The sequence below is a fragment of the Peromyscus leucopus genome, chromosome 2 (genome assembly GCF_004664715.2).
Source record: "Peromyscus leucopus breed LL Stock chromosome 2, UCI_PerLeu_2.1, whole genome shotgun sequence".
Taxonomy (NCBI): Eukaryota; Metazoa; Chordata; class Mammalia; order Rodentia; family Cricetidae; genus Peromyscus; species Peromyscus leucopus.
In genome coordinates, this window is record NC_051064.1 from 90,735,628 (window position 1) to 90,752,712 (window position 17,085).

General features: G+C 38.8%; 1 protein-coding gene across 4 annotated transcripts in view; it reads left to right on the top strand.

Annotated features, from left to right (window-relative positions):
- Ccdc171 (coiled-coil domain containing 171) overlaps positions 1-17,085 on the top strand; it is a 318,485-nt gene that overhangs the window by 111,393 nt on the left and 190,007 nt on the right. For 3 of the 4 annotated variants that reach the window (XM_028873279.2, XM_028873278.2, XM_037202698.1), the window contains 5 exons: positions 6,423-6,529; positions 8,174-8,263; positions 9,182-9,382; positions 12,410-12,577; positions 14,097-14,285. In XM_028873279.2, coding sequence (XP_028729112.1) covers positions 6,423-6,529; positions 8,174-8,263; positions 9,182-9,382; positions 12,410-12,577; positions 14,097-14,285 — 755 coding nt within the window. Of the gene's footprint in view, positions 1-6,422; positions 6,530-8,173; positions 8,264-9,181; positions 9,383-12,409; positions 12,578-14,096; positions 14,286-17,085 lie in introns of those variants that run through there. The other variant, XR_003734921.2, reaches the window with a different exon arrangement.

Sequence of the window (17,085 nt, forward strand, 5' to 3'; positions counted from 1 at the left end):
GGGCTTTGAGGTCTCCTATGCTCAAGCTACACTCAGTAAGACAGACCATTTTCTGTTGCCTGCACAAGATGTAGGACTCTCAACTATCTCTCCAGCACCATATCTGCCTGCACGCTACCATGTCCTACAATGATGATAATGGACTGAACCTCTAAACTATAAGCTACCCCCATTAAATGTTTTTCTTTATATGAGTTACCATGGTCATGGTGTCTCTTCATAGCAATAGAAACCCTAAAAAAGAAACATTATATTAAGAGAAGGAAAAATCATACATATGTATCTTAGTAAGAATAAAGCACTGTCCATTTCATGGTGGAAATACTTCAACATAATTATGTTACCACCTGGTAGTTGGCTGATTTTCTCAATGAATGATGTCCTGTGATAGACCCACTGTTTGTCTTTGCTATTGACAGCTTGGTACTCAGTAGGGATTGTAATCCAGTGAGCCTAGGTGAATTGAAGTGCATATTGCTGAGGTAGGTGATGACCTCCATTCTTGCTGCCTTGACTTCTTTGTTCAATTGAGTATGGGCATGGGTGTCAGGGGAAAGATGAAAGCTTATATCCATAGAATGCTTCAATTTGTCTTTGTGATTATTAAGACTGTTTGCTACTGAAGTTGAGCTGGGTACATGGCCTATTTGGAGAAGGCTGTCCGCATACTCTTCCTTTGTAACCCTGTTAACAATTTTTATTTATGTTCTTTTTCTAGTCTCTGACTATTCAGATAAATTTTTAGATACTGCTCATAAATGGACATATTTTTATATCTCTGGCCTCTTACTGTAGGAAAAGCAATAGTCAAGCATCTACCAGATGTTCTCCCCATATTGAACACTTCTTACATTATTATCTTTCAGAGCCATTCTTGAGTGGGGTTCTAGTGCCCTTGTAGCTGTCTATTTTTGAGTGGTGTGAGCATAACATACCAAAAACACAGTTGAAGTTCGTTTTACCCCCATTAGCCATCTGGAAAGAGGAACTTTCCAAGCATCCACAGTATGGTTATGTTTAGGAAAGAGTAGACATAATAATAATAGTAATAGTAATAATAATAATACAATCTATAGGGTCTGTATACTTGCTCATGAAACTAAGTTAGGCTTTCAGGATGGGGCCAAGCCAAGTCTTGTATGTACCACTTTCACTTGATGACCAAGTGAATTTATAGGTTGATGAAACAGTCACCAACTGTTTTAGTATGGTCCTGCCAGGTCACATGGCACTTTGATGGCCGTCCTTTATTATCTGCTGACTAGTAGCAAGTCCATAGTCACCTCTTAAGAGGAGAATAGCTATCTTTAGAGAATGGACTGCTGTGGGATGTCTTTCTGTATACTGTGAATGTGTTGCTCTGATTGGTTGATAAATAAAGCTGCCTTGGCCTATGGCAAGGCAGCTTAGAGGCAGGCAGAAATCCAAGCAGATAGACAGGAAGAGAAAGGAGAGGCAGAGAGACGCCAGCCTGCTGCCCAAAGAACATGTGAGCAGACTGGTAAGCCACAGAACACTTGGCAGAACATAGATTAATAAAAATGGGTTAAGTTATAAGAGCTAGCTGGCAAGAGGCCTGCCATAGGCCATACAGTTGCAAATAATATTAAGCCTCTGAATGATTATTTTATAAGCAGCTGAGGGTCCGCAGAGCCGGGTGGAACCGGAGGAACTTGAGACTAGAGAAACTTGGAACTGGAGACACCTCCAGCTACAATGGACTGCTTTGCTCCAAAATCCTAAGTTTCCTCTTTGCTTAGCAGACTAATCAGAACTACTGACTTAGTGAAAACTAAGCAGTGCAGAGGGTACCTTCTTGGATAGAAAGTTGGTCAGTATTTTTATAGACGAGGCTATGATACAGAGCTAGAAATGATGTATTTCTAAGGTCGAGAAATGAAGATTTATTATTTTCCTGCCAGCTCAAAGAAATTGGTTTTGGTTGCCTATAGTAGAGAGATAGAATGAATTACTTAATTCCAGCTGCCAGGAAATCTGTTACTTAGTGTCTTAGTTAAGGTTTTCTATTGCTGTGAAGAGATACCATGACCATGTTAACTCTTACAATGAAAACATTTAATGGGGGTGGCTCGCTTACAGTTTCAGAGGTTCAGTCCACTATCATCAGGGTGGGGAGCATGGTGGCATGCAGGCAGACGTGGTGCTGGAGCTGAGAGTGCTACATCTTGTAGGCAACAGGAAGTCAACTGAGGGTCACACTGAGGGAAGCTTGAGCAAAAGAGACCTCAAAGCCAGCCCCACAGTGACACACTTCCTCCAGCAAGGCCACACCTCTTAATCTTGCAGCTCCCTTTGGGGGCATTTTCTTCCAAACCACGACACCCTGACACTAACACTAAAACCATACCTCACTGCAGCTGTGCCAATTGGCGTCACTTGTGGTTGTGCTCACACCAGCTTGTGCTGTTTCCTCAGATCCGCTTGTATCCTGTGCCAGTTCAGACATGCCAGTTGAATGCTGATGTGTCAGGAACCGCTACTTTATTTTCCAGGTTTTCTGTAGGCACTGATTTTGACATCCCCCACCCCCAAACATAGTGTCATTTTTCATTTATAGTTTAGTAGGTAAAAGTTCTAGGAACTCCCACCTGACTTTTCCCACTTGGCTGTCATCTATAAAACCATCCCAAGTCCAGGATGGGCATTACCCTGCTGTTCCCTTCGTCTTCTCCAGCTCTGTATTCCAAAGGAAGGAGGTAACTATGAGGCGGGTTCAGGTACCGCAGATCCTAGAAACCTTAGCCAAAGCTGGGCTCCCTTGACCTCTGTAAGCTCCTGCTCTGTTGACCAACAAACTGGTGTCCACTTCTTCTAGATAATGAGATGTCCCAAAGTGGCTTCATCTTCCTTGTTTCAGTTAACTCCATCTGATGCTTCACCAGGCCGCTCCCCAGTCCCCAAGCACATCTCAGTGAGCAGCACATTCTCATACAGCCACATCAGAAACTTAGGGACGGTCACTGGTTGACACCATAGAACAGAACATGAAAGCCTAGGTTAGCTTCTGTGTGGAGAGACATGCACTGGGAGAGGAAGGGAAAAAGCCAGGTTACTTTGAATTGAAATAGAAAGTATTACTGATGAAGCTGTTTATTTGTTTATTTTTTAAGTGCATGTTTGTTGTGTGTTACTATAAAAGCTGATATTAAGTTATTCACAGTGATCTTAAACTCATTTTTTTTTTTTTACTTACAAAACTAATCATGAATGATTGACTTGATAGTCAGTATGGACAAATAACTAATTTGTAAGAAGTACTTAATTTTTCTTTATATGTATGTATAAAATTTACTCAGTAATTTTACTTGATGTAGCTATTTTTTGAATTTAACTTCTGAAAAAGCCAATTATTACCAATGTTCTAATATTTTTTCTTTATTGCTCCTTGTGGGTTTTTAAACCTCTGATTGAACAGTTTTACTTTTATATTAAGTTTTGGGCCGTGGTGCAGTGATTAGAATTCTTGGTTAGATCAGTTCAGTCAGTAAGATCGTTGTTCGTGGGGACCTCCCCGCCCCTCTCTCCTTTCCTCTCCTCTCCTCTCCCCATCCCTCCCCTCCCCTCTTCTCCTCCACCTTCCCTTCCCCCCGTCTTCCTTTCTTATAAGTGTTTTGTCATGTTAAGGATAGTTATTTGCTTTGTAATACATATTGGTAGGAAGATAAAGAATAATTTATACTTCAAGGAAACTTTATTGTATGAACATTTTTTAGGCAAGAAAATTGAATTTTATGTAATATATAAATGTGTGCATAAGTCAGTAAGGAGAGGGTATATTGGCCTGTAAATGTTCATATTCTGATGATTTATTCTTTTGAATTTCTGAGAGTAAGTTCTCTTACTAAAAACTAGCACATTTTCTGGCTGGTTTTGAATGACTTATTTACAGCTTACATTGTGCAGTGGCAAAATCATACAATTTTGAATCTTGTTTAAGAGAGCAGTTTTAAAAAGTATATATTCAGTACGATTGTCAGTCATGGCCGCCAGCGGAGGAGGCCATGTTGGTGTCTGTGGTTCATGTTGCTGCCAGCGGCTGCGTTGATGTCCATGATCCATGCTGCTGGCACCTGCTCCGGTCAGGGAGACATCTTTGGGAGTGGCATACATGACTGCAGACTCCTAACTGAGAATGAGAGACAGTGAAGGCTGCGGGGACAACCTCTTCCCCACCCTCTGAAAAAAAGAGAAGAGAGTCCTTAAGCGCTGTGATAAAGATGCCGAAGGGAAGCTCTTCACAGTTGACGGCTTCTGGCAGGCGGTGGGGAAGGACTCAGTTCTCTTCAGTGGGCTGGCCACTAGGAGCTAGACCGTGCTCCAAGGAACATATGGGCAACCCACACTGGACTTGGTGTCTTTCTCTTTTTCTTTTTTTGGGGGTGGTGGTAGTGTGCAAGGGTAAGAGGGTGGACCTGGGAGGGGTGGGCATCGAGTGTGATGGAGTGCACTGTACAAAATTCCCAAATAATTAACAAAAGTACTATGTTGGGGAGAATTGTAATGAATCATCTTTCCAACTCAGAGTGGCTCCTAGCAGAGTCATTTCCTCTGCCATTGGGGTCAGAGCTTGTGTGTTTTTTCTGTTTAGAATAAGAATTGCTTTCATACTGCTTTTGGATTTTAGTTGCATATTTTAGTTTTATTTAAGAAAATCTACCTTGTATCTATACTTAGGATATTATTTAAATATACCTTGATAAATGTCTTGATTTTATCAATATTTTCTCTAAACTAAGCCATAAATATCAGCAATATTCTGGGATATAGAAAGCTGATATATTATTGACTGAGAACTTTCTCCTCATCTCCTTTTTACTCCTGTCCTCTGTCCCCTGAGTTCCAGCCTTTGACTACTTGAAAAGTGCATGGATGATGTTATACTGTTGTGTATTCACTACCTCTTCCTTATTACACTGTTCATGTTGCACGGATGATGTCATACTGTTGTGTATTCACTTCCTCTTCCTTATTACACTGTTCATGTTGCACGGATGATGTCATACTGTTGTGTATTCACTTCCTCTTCCTTATTACACTGTTCATGTTGCATGAGCAGACGCTACACTGACTTATCTGTGTGTCTAATTCCTTCCATTAATACACTGTATTCAGTAATTAGTTGTGTGAATGAGCAACGCATACACTGACCTTTCACTGCTGTTGTTCTAATTGCTCCAATTAATACACAGTGGTAATTCAGTTAATTAGTTGTGTGAATGAATGAACCATAAAACAGGCCTTTCAAGTGCTTATTTCTTATTTGTTAGAGAAAGCTTCATTTGCCACTCACGTAGTTAGATATTTAAGAAACTCACTGTTGGTAGTGCATCTGGGGGTGGCGTCCAACGGTCCCGACTCACCGCAATCTGCCTGTCAGCGCCCCCGGCGCCCCGCGCGCCCCCCCCCCCCCGCCCCCCCCCCCCCGAGCTGACAGTGCCGGTCCATTGACTTCACAGAACTCATACAGAAATCTGTATACCTGTCTGCTGAGTGCTGGGATTAAAGGCATGTGCTACCATGCCCAGCTCACAAATACTTTTTTAAAAACTTTTCTTTACTGAAAATGTTTTTTATATAGTAAAGTATTTGGATTATAGAATATAATGGAGAGAAATTATAAGAGGACATGAAAAATACTTTTTGCATAAATATTTTCAAACTAAATTTGATATTTGTTTTTTAAAATTTAAAGAAAATAAAAATCAGCTTAATGCAGTATTTGAAACTCAACTTTTCATTCTTTTGGCATAATGTTTGGAATTATACTTGACCATGTAACGTTGATTGGCCCCCCATTAATTTGACTTATGTAGTTTGAGGGTATATTATGGAAATATTCATATTTTTATAATGAATATCAGCCATCAGGATTTTATTCAAAATATGATATGGGCTATGTGGCTAGTAGCATTTTTATTGTTTATTTCAAATTTCAATTTGAAAATTGTAGGTACTAAAGAGTTTTTCTAAGCATAATAGAAAATGATATATTCTTGGTTTAGAAGTTATTGTTTAAGCAAAATATCTTAGCCTGACTGATCAGAAACACAGAAAGTAAGTATATGTAATTCCTCTAAACAATACTAGGATAGATGATTTAATTGTTGGGTAGTAGGTACATATAAACCCTGATGTTGCTTAGGAGATGTGGGAGAAGATAAGTGTCTTGATAAGATAGAAATAAATTTGAACTTAATGTATTGTGAGCTTTAATTTGGCCATTTATTCAGAAACAGTATCAGTACTTGGCTGTATAGCCATGCACGTGGAGAATACATTTCTGTTTAATGTTTCATGTCTTTCAGCTTTCTTACTAATTGTAACATCTCTGTTACTGTTTGCTTAGCTTTTGTGCCTATGTGACTTTAAGGGTGTGTTTTCATCCCATAATTTTTCTCCAGGCATCCACAAGGACAAAGATAAGCCTCCCAGCTTCTCTGTTGTCCTTGAGACTTTGAGGCGGACCTTGACAGATTACCAGAACAAGCTGGAAGATGCTTCTAATGAGGTAACACGTGGACTGTTTGGCTCCACACACGGCCTTCGGGCAGTACCAGTATGCAGCCTTTGCTTGTTACAAAGGTCAGAAAGATTGGGGATGTTGAATTGACAGCTTCACAGATACAGAAATAATAAGCCACTTGTCACCGGTCTTTCTTCAAGTGTGGCCTAAAGTAGTATCTCACTCCCACTTTGCAATTCCTCAGACACACAGTGAAAGGGCCCTGTCACTTCTTGGCCTGTGTAACATGTCTGTGCAAATAATTTAAGTGAAATGTGTTCTATTTAAATGTCACTGTGTTTATGATCTGTGTGTAGCTAGTAGAGATTTAGGTTTCATCAAGAGTTTAAGAGTTTGTAAACCATGGAAATCTTAATAAAGAAGGGAAATTAATCTCTGTGCTCTAAAGGGAGTTAAGTGTTGTTAGAAGTTTTTAAAAACAAGTGTCTGTTTGATGTAGACTGGAATCTTTTAATTTGCAGATTAAAAAGACCCATGCTTCTGTTTGTCATCTCATTTGTATTGTTTAATGTGTGAGTTAATCGTTTTCTTGGGTATTAAAATATTTTATGAATTCATGCTTTAAAAATTGAAGAGTTTGTTTAGTCATATCTTGTCAAATTAGCACATGTAGTAATTATATTAGTTAGCAAAACAACAGATTTTTGTACGGCCATAGAGAAGTCACATGGTTGAGAGTTTGTCTCTTTGTTTTATGTAATTCAAAGCCTGCAAATTCACTTTGTGTGCTGTCTTGGTAGAGGCCCATTTTAGGTATGCAGGACAGACAAAGAAGGATAAGTCTGTTCTTTAAACACTTTCAGAAGGAAAAGTGACCATTAAAATAATTAAATTCTTTGAAGAACAGACATTGTTAAGTCTTTCCTAGAGAGACAAGACAACCCGGATTGTTAGTAGTTTTGAAGTTCTTCTGAGGCCTAGGCCTGGAAGCTGCCGAGTAACTAGGAACATATTACCCACAGCGAATTGTTATTTGGGAGGATGAATGTCACATGATCCTCAGCACAGTTGAAAAGTCGACTCAGCAGGCTTTGGCTTAGTAATGTGCTTTGTTGTGAATCAGTGCCAGAGACAGCAGTGGGGAGACCGAGGGGGTGGCCGCAAAGAAAGCAAGAAGAGCAGCCTGACAGAAAGAAGAATGAACTGTCAAAGACAATAAATCACAGGCAGTGCAGGACCAACTGATGACCTGCCACCGCCTTCCCAGTAGGGCTGTGTGACGGCCCGAAGCTGTCATATGGAGTGAGCGACCAGAGAATGCCCTCTCGATGAAAAGCCAAACAGTCTCCTGCTTGCTCCCCCTTCTTTCCTTATAGACGCCACTGCTTCTGGCATTCGGTCCAGTAGGATTTTGAGAATAAAGTTATGTTTACAGTGAGAATGAAATCCTTTATCTAGATAGCGAGCACAATAAGACCATCCCTTGCGTTTTCAGGCTGTATGCTTTCTTTTCTGCCAGGTGAGCTGGGGACAGAAACTGCCTAGCCTTTAGCCAAAATAAGTGTTGCGCCCGAGACTCAATCACTGTTGAAATATTTATGCCTAAGTAATTGCATAGCAAGATTTGAAAGTTAGCTTTTGGGTCACTCCTTCTTGAAGCATGTCAAAAAGCTCCTTTTCTTTCATCAGCTGAGCAGCGTAAATGATGCCAAGGAAAAGACATCCAATGAACTCGATTCTACCAAACAGAAGATCGAGTCTCACACTAAAAATATAAAGGTATTGCAACTTAAGTTACCCTTTCCCTTTGTTAAGAGACAGATAGCGTACAAAGGGATTATTTGAGAGATAACTAAAAATAAAGCTTCAATTTTTAAAGTATTTTTGAATGCACATTAACATTTTTTGTTGATCCTACTGTTTTGGTTAAAGGAACAACTCATTTCTCTGATATAATTATAGTATTGCAGACTGAAATGCTTTGAGACTTACTGTCCTGCTTTAGCTAAGCAGTAGACACATTCTGCATAAGCGTGTCTGTCCATCTGTAGAGTCAGTTTTGACATTTGGGGGGGAGCTGTTGTTTTCAGTCATCACGTCTGGCCAGTGGGCTGAGACCACAGTTGGTCAAGGTTCAAGCACATAGTTGATTTTAGTTTCTGTGTTAGTTTTAGCTACAATGCTGCAAAATTTGAGTTTCTCTGTCTTCATTGGGATTTTAAAGTGTTGGTGTTGAAGCTGAATTTGTAATGGAGACCGTTCCATAGCACAGTTTAGTACATCTCATTCTTGAGGTTTCTATTAGTATTTGTACTGTCATTGGAGAGTAAATGTCCTTATATTAAATGTAAAGAGATTTATGGTTTTCCATGTTACTTAAGTGTTACTAAAGTTGTTTTTTTTAATTACCTTTTTAAAATAATGAGTTAAAAGGAAAACTCCTTTTAAATAACTTTTTGGAATAAGCAGTTTTTTAATAAAATGTATGTGCTTGAAAATTGCAAATTTTCTAATTTTTGAATGAAAACATTCTACTTAGACAATACATTCAGTAAAATACCCTAAGTGTTTGGCATCATAAGCAAGTGGCGATCGTTTTCTGCTGCCGCTTTGAAGGTTCTCATCATGTATTTGCCATTTGTGTGCGCTGCCTCACCTCTCCGTTCCTAGAGTCTCTTTACTTGGTGTTCCTGACAGGAGCTTCAGGACAAACTGACCGAAGGCCATAAGGAGCTGAGTCATCTCCGCACCAAGTGTGCGGACCGCGAGGCCCTCGTAAGCACGCTGAAGGTGGAGCTGCAGAACGTCCTGCATTGCTGGGAGAAGGAGAAGGGGCGGGCAGCCCAGTGTGAGAGCGAGCTGCAGAAGGTGTCCCAGGCCTTTCAGAAGGACACTGAGGTATCACCCCAGGTGCACGGGGACAGGAAGGCCTTCCACTGACCGCGGCTGTGTATCTTACATGCACCGATGACCGGTGTTCCTCATATTTGATTTAATTTAAAGAGTGTTCTGAGCGTCACACTTTGAAATGCTCCTCACAGCTGCAGACTCACCTCCTTTGTTCTGCCTCCTTGTCCTAAAGAAAAAAAAAAAAAAAAAAAGAAAAGAAAAGGTAACCCCGTTAGACCCTTATGTCACTTGGGCCATCAACTTTCTTCCCTGCTTGGATCTGTCATATCTCACTCTGCCATGGTCCTTACTGTCTTGTCAAGGTTGGCCTATTTGCCAGGAAAAACATCATTTTTCATTAGAGTAATTCTACAGCATGACTTGATGGAAAGAATATCTTTTGAAACCAGATAGGTTTGGCCTTGGATCCTGTGTTTTCTTTCTACACAGAGCCTGACTGTGGACAAGCCATGTAGGTGTGTCACCCCACATCTCAATCTCCTTAATGACAAAACAGGAACATCAACTCCAGGCAGTCTCCTCCTTCTTTATAATTATGATATACTAATGAAAACCGAGAAAAAGAAAAGTTTCATAAAATGAAAACTACAAGTTGGATGCTTTGGATAGTTGTCTGCCCATTTGTATTTATTAGTAACATATTAAAGTTATTTTGGGATTTATTTGTTTTTATTTTATGCCTATGGATGCCTTGCCTGCATGTATGTCTGTCTACCACATGGATGCCTGGTGCCCACAGAGGTCAGAACTGGAGTTACAGACAGTTGTGGGCCGCCATGTGCATGCTGGGACTTGGACACTGGTCCTCTGCCAGAGCAGCCAGTGCTCTTAACTGCTGAATTGTTTCTCAAGTCCTATTAATGATTAATTCTTAAAATATCATGACAAAAATTTCATATTCTGTATGCGCCTGCTTTGTCTCTAATTTTCTTTTACTTCTGGCGTATAGAGATCCCGTACTTGATGGATTCATTTATCTAAATTCCTGCATATTGGATTCATTATTTCAACAAATACAAACTCCAATGCCAAGAGAGTAGAAAGGAACATTCTTTCCAGTCTTGGAGTCTGGGATTTCAATTGTGTCCACATGAAGGGTTGGAATTGTTCTACCCAGCAGACGGAGGTTAAAGTGAAGGGAACCAGGAGCCTGACTGCATTGTGAAGTCAGTGTCTGGAGTGCTGGGGCGGGGTTCACATGTGTGAACTGATTTTGGATCTAGTGATAATCTTTTCCTACCAAATGGATGACTTCCATCCCTGGTTTGTCACGGCCTGAGCAAAAGGACGTCATGGCGACACAGCTTCTTACAGCAGAACTGTGATCTCAGTAAAGATGTGGAGGACCATGGTTTTAGTGCCTGAATTTACACTTGTATGGTGGTGGACTTAATCAGATTTTTGTGCATATCACAACACTTGAAAGTGTAGAAGTCATTCTTCTTTTAAAGGAACAATGCACAGTACATTTGTATTAGCAGTTTTTACCTTTTCTTTTCTTTTCTTTTCTTTTCTTTCTTCCTTTGTCCCTTCCTCCCTTCTTCTCTCTCTCTCTCTTTTTCTTTTCTTTTTTTTTGAGACAGAGTCTTTCTCTACAGAACCCTGGCTGTCTTGGAATTCACTCTGTAGACTAGGCTGGCCTCAAAGTCACAGAGATTCTCCTGCCTCTGCCTCCCAAATGCTGGGATAAAAGGCATATACCACCACACCCAGCTGTTTTTATTTCTTGATCCAATTTTTTTGGGTGTAACTATATTTACTTATTTGCTTAATTTTATTTTTAAATTACTGTATTTGAAAAAGTGAGATAGTATACAGGTGAATTACTGTCATTTACCTTGAAATGTTCAGGAAAACAGTTGCTACAATTTCCAATGACAAAACAAAGTCTTTAATATATTTAATATTTAAAAAAATCTATATTATAATTTCCATTTTTTTTTCTCCCAGTTTTTCTTCTTTCAAGTTTTTTTTCCTCCTCCTGATATATTAAGACATTTTGAGGGAACTGATTTTATCCACATAAAATGTTCATTTTGCAGCTTCACAATTACTTCATCTTTTGAGTTTCATGTTTTGAGATGAAATATCTATAAAGAGGGCAATTTGTCATCTTAGTAACTAAATCCTCCAAGTGTGCTCAAGATGAGTCAGTGTTACACTGGATTCTAGAGCAGAGTAAATATCTTTAGGCCATTCAGCAGGGGATAGTTAATGATTGTAATGACAATATGCTTTTAAAGGGCTTTTCAAACGTATTTCTAATTGGACAGTTTTGAAAATGTGTCTTGGGCAGCCTATCCACTTTAAATTGTTCCGCTACTTTGTAATACTTAAACACCCACAGATGCCCAGTGTGCCGAATACAATATAAACCTCTAAGTGGGGAAAACAAATGAGCCCTGCTTCCATATCTTTCATATCACTGTGTGCTTTGCCTAAGGGGTCGGGATGGATTTCCTATAAGTGGTGAGTAGAGTCGAATCTCTGGGGGAGGAGGAGCGCTGTGTGATTGTGGACATGTAAAGTACAGACACCAATACAGCGTGCCTTTCATTAGAGTGCAAGAACACTCTTATCTTGATGCCATTTTATGACTTAACATCTGTTTTTTAAAATATAAGTAGGAAATTATAGATTTACTATTTTGACTTTAAATGAAAGGTTCTTACAGAAAATTGACCCAACTACCTTGTGTTATAGATTTTAAAACTTAACCTAAACAGGTGCTCACATCCCAGCAGTAGCAAGCAGGATCACAGACCCTGTCTTCTAGAACTAATTACAGTTGTGTTTTGAGTACCAGTCTAAGGAGTCTAAGTAATTTAAAGTGGACATTAGTATTTTATCTAATGCTTGGTTATGAATGTGAGAAAAAAGGCCATTGAAATGATAAAAGCTGAAACTTGAGTATTTTCCTTCTAGAGTAAAAAAAAATGCTTTCCTACTTGTACTGTGTATTTTACTTCCTACAGTGTTTACATTCAGGAGTTAACGAGTCCTTTTTTCTTGCAGGAGAAGCTAACCTTCCTTCACACCTTATATCAGCACTTGGTAGCAGGCTGTGTGCTCATAAAACAACCAGAAGGCATGCTGGATAAATTCTCTTGGTCTGAGCTTTGTGCAGTCTTGCAGGAGAATGTTGATGCCCTCATCGCAGACCTCAACAGGGCTAATGAGAAGGTAACTGTCCTCAGGCACCAGATACCTCTATTAAATTCAGTGACATTTGTCCACATCACAGTATCATTAAGAGAGGCTGACATTCATCTTATTTCAAAAAGAATTTGGATGTTAATAATTCAGTACCATTAATTATGGCTTGTCTACAACTCAGTTTGATGCCATTGCTGTGGGCATGTAAATGTGACTGAAGTCTGTATGAAGTCTCTAAGCTCCACTTTCTGTGCAGGACATGCTAATACTACTAGCCAGTATTAGCCACAGGGACCTAATTAAGAGAAAATAAATTAATCTTACTGATGAAGCAATTCAAAGAACTTAGTCATTTACATTAATAAACCAACTCTTTATGTTAGCATAAAATAGAAATAGGATGTAGTTATTCAAAAACATAATCTTAAAAGTCTTTGCTTAGGAAATAGGAAGTATTGTTTTAAAAGTACTTAAAAATTTTTAAATGACATCTTGACTTGTTTCTTCAAATGTCACAAACTGTGAGAAAACACAACCCATATTTTAGATTGGGAAATGTGTATTTTATAATTAAAATTGTATACTTTACAGTCACTTTACTATTCTATTAAACCTAGAAATTCAGTCTTTTCCAAACAGAAAAAAGCCCTGCTCTTGCTATAGAAACTTAAGAGGTGAGTAGGTCATGTATGCTGCCATTTAAGACACCATTACTTACTCTGGGCCTGTTGACTTCTCAGGACTGTGTTTGTGACAATAAACTGTGGTGTAATGTCTAGGTCTCAGTTACAGTGACATTAAAGGATCAGAAGAGAAAAACAGTTCTGTGAGTTTAAAAAGATATATGTTGTATTACCGAAATGGCCCAACTTCAGGGTGAGCTCTTGTATTATTGAGCATTTTATCTTTAGTGTACTAACGGTACAACCAAAGTCATTGTGAAGTAGGGCTAGAATAAACTGAGAAGCAGATGCTGTCTGTGGCTGTGAATTAGTACCTGGGTTAAAACAGACTGCTAATTAAATATGTGCATTACCTCTCTGAGATGATGTATTTAATATCCGTTCGTAGCTTCAGAATATTAATCAACATGCACATTAGAAGATACGGGTTTTCTTTTTAGTGTTTGTTAAAATGAAAACTGGGTGTAATTTTTCTGTGTTATTATATGTTTAATGTTTGCTCATTTGTAAGTCTCATTTAAGTATTTCCTTTCTCACTGAGACACCTCAAATAGTTTGAGCTTCGGTTCTAGAAATAAGAATAATTTCCCAAATTATCTCTGTAAAATTGATGATAGAAAAAGCTACTTTGTTAGAAAGAGGAAAAATAAAAATTCATTGTTTAAGTATGAAAATGATACCTTTTTTTTGCTAAACTGTCTAACTTACCCCCTTCCCATAATTTATGGTTCTTACTTTATTTACATTTTTAACTTAAAATATTTATATGATCTTAGGGGTAAACTGTAGTAGAGAATATAGGGCTTTTATTGAGCTACAGATGTGATGTCATGTCTCAATCTGGATTTCATTTCCATTTATAGATAAGTCACCTGGAGTATATCTGTAAAAACAAGTCCGATACGATGAGAGAGCTTCAGCAGACCCAGGAGGACACCTTCAGCAAAGTGGCGGAACAGATCAAGGCCCAGGAGAGCTGTTGGCACAAGCAGAAGAAGGAGCTGGAGTTCCAGTATTCCGAGCTGCTCCTGGAGGTGCAGAGGAGGGCACAGGTACGCTGCTCTGCAGAGAGCTGGCCATCGCCGGGAGGAGCCAGGCGAATCTGAGTGAAACACTTTAACATTTGCAAAGGATTAATAAAAGTATCTCGAAAAATAGTGTTTTCTTTAACCATTTCTATTTTTTCCCCTGTTTTTGGGCAGAGTCTCTTTATGTAGCCCTGGCTAGCCTGCAGAGATCCACTTACCTCTGCCTCCATAGTGCTGGGATTAACAGTTCAATTTTTATTTTGTATCAACTCTAGATCAGTTTAAACCTTTTTGAAGACCTCATAGAACTTGTTTATATTATGATCATGCAAATACACAGTAAGCATTATGCTACTTCTTATAGGCAGGAATGATAGCTAACAATATATAAATGGCAATAATTTATATAGAGAAAATATGTTTAACTACCTAAATCTTCTGTTCCCAATCAAACCTAGCAAAGAAGATAAAATACATCTCACGGTCATTTTACAGTAGGACCTGCATTTTAATTCTAGTTTCATGTAACATTAGAAGGTATGTTACCTATTTCATTGATGTGACAAAATACCTGTGTCTATTTCTGTGTGTGTCTGTTTTAAGGATTGTCTTTTACTTGAGCTTGAAGATAATTTTGTTGTTGTTGTTAAAACCCTAATCTTTTTGGTTAAATGATGAAGTCTTTTATTTATTTTTAAAATAAAGCATTAGGAGATCTGGTAAGATATTGACAGTGTAAATAGCCTTTTGTGCAGCTTATTCCATTTTGGGGGCTTCAGCTGAACTATCACTTAAGCTCATTTGTGGTTGACATGTGTTTACTGACTTAGGGGTTGGATATGACATTTTCTCATGAGCTCATGAGTTGGGAGTTTACTTGCTAGTTGACAGGCTTTGGGGAGGTGATGGAGCCCCTTGCATCCCAACCTAACAGATTAAATCTGTGTTGGATATGATGGCATTACTGGGAGGTGGCAAAAAGTAGGAGGTGGAGCCTGGTTGTAGGAAGTAGCTTACTGCAGGTATCAATAGAAAGATGTGTCCTGGCTCCGCACCTCCTCCCTTCCTGCTTCCTATCCACCATGAGGCGAACTGCTTAGCTTTCCCATCTTCCTGCTGTATGTCATTGTGTTGTTCATTAGTGACAGAGCCAAAGGACCACAGGCCAGAGTACATCCTTCCTGCTTTATACTTCCTTAGAGATTTTTGTCATAATGATGAAAATCTCATATATCAACTAATATGAAAGGTAGAGTTATAGTTGTAAAATAATTCTGAGGTATAAGCTTTATTAGGAATACTAATTATAGGCCCTATGTGAACTTAGGCATTTCTATGTGGATTTGAATTAATCAGTAAACATGCTTCCTGAAAATAGCAATTTGTTCATTGTATTCAGGTATTAATATGATGTACTTTATATTTCAAACTGAAGTAAAAGATCCAGTGTAACATGAATTCCTAAATGGTCTTATAATAAAAAACCCAGTACCAGATATTGGGGTAAATGCTGAGAGATCAGAGAAACAAAGGAACAAAGCACCTCTTACCTCTAGGACTCTTCATCCTGAAAAGCTTTCCTCAGCTGGAAGTCCGTCTCCTCATGCCTTATATACCTTTCTCTTCCCACCTATATCATTTCCTGTCTCAACACTCCTAGTGCTGGGATTAAAAGCATGTGACTCCCAAGTATTGGGATTAAAGGTGTGTGCCACCATTGCCTGGCTCTGTTTCTCTCCTAGACTGAGTCAATCTCATGTAGTCCAGGGTGGCTTTGTACTCACAGAGACCCAGACTGATTTCTATCTTCCAAGTGCTAGGATTAAAAGTGTATGCCACCACTGCCTGGTTTCTATGTTTAATTTAGTGGCTGTTCTGTCCTCTGATCTTCAGGCAAATTTATTAGGGTACACAATATATCACCACATTTCCCCTTTTTTGTCTAAAATAATAAAAGAAGGTTATAACTCATAAGAAAAAGTATATAAAATAAATACAATAAATATATACTATATATACAGTCAAGAATTAAATTAACAATGTCCAGTCCATAAACATTTGACAAATTCAGAGAAAATATTCCATTATTTATCCTATTTTGGTGAGTCCAAAATGTTGTACCTAATTCCCTTTCTATCCTAACTTGTATTACCAACTAAATACTATCTTTTGATGTCTTTCAAACTTATACACTTTACACCTCTTTAGTGAGTTTATTTTCTGAATTTGTTAACAAGGAAAACTATAACTATAACTGTCTAGACTTCAACTCCCTCAGAGACCCAAGAAGGAAATAATATTAACTAAATAAGCAGGAAGTACAGGCAAGTAACTTCCAAAAATGTGAGAAATGACAGAAATAGCTGGCTGCCTGGATAGTCACTCAAGGTTCCTCTGCAACTTTAGGGCATCCATCTTCAGCCTATAGGCCTAGCATATCTGACAGACTCATCTGTGGAGCAGGATTTTCTGCAGGGCTGTCCTACTTTTTCTTGGCAAGGTTCAGCAGTCCTTTCTTTTGTGTCCTGCTTGTCCATTTGGACAGCATACTGTCAGTAGTCGAGGCAAGGGTACTTTCTTGCCCAGTGGCTACTTTTGCCACAAAGAAAGTAAACTCCATATGGAGTTTCTTTGATGCCCATCATCTCTGATGTAGATTGGTGCTGCCAGGAGCAGACTTGTTTCATTGTCATTAAAATAAAAAGAACTTTATGTTATTAAAATATCTCTAATGCTGTATTTTGTAGATCTCTGGAGTGTTTGAAGACCACTTGTCTATCTCTCTGGAACTCTGCCTCCCAAGTGTTAGGATTAAAGGTGTGTG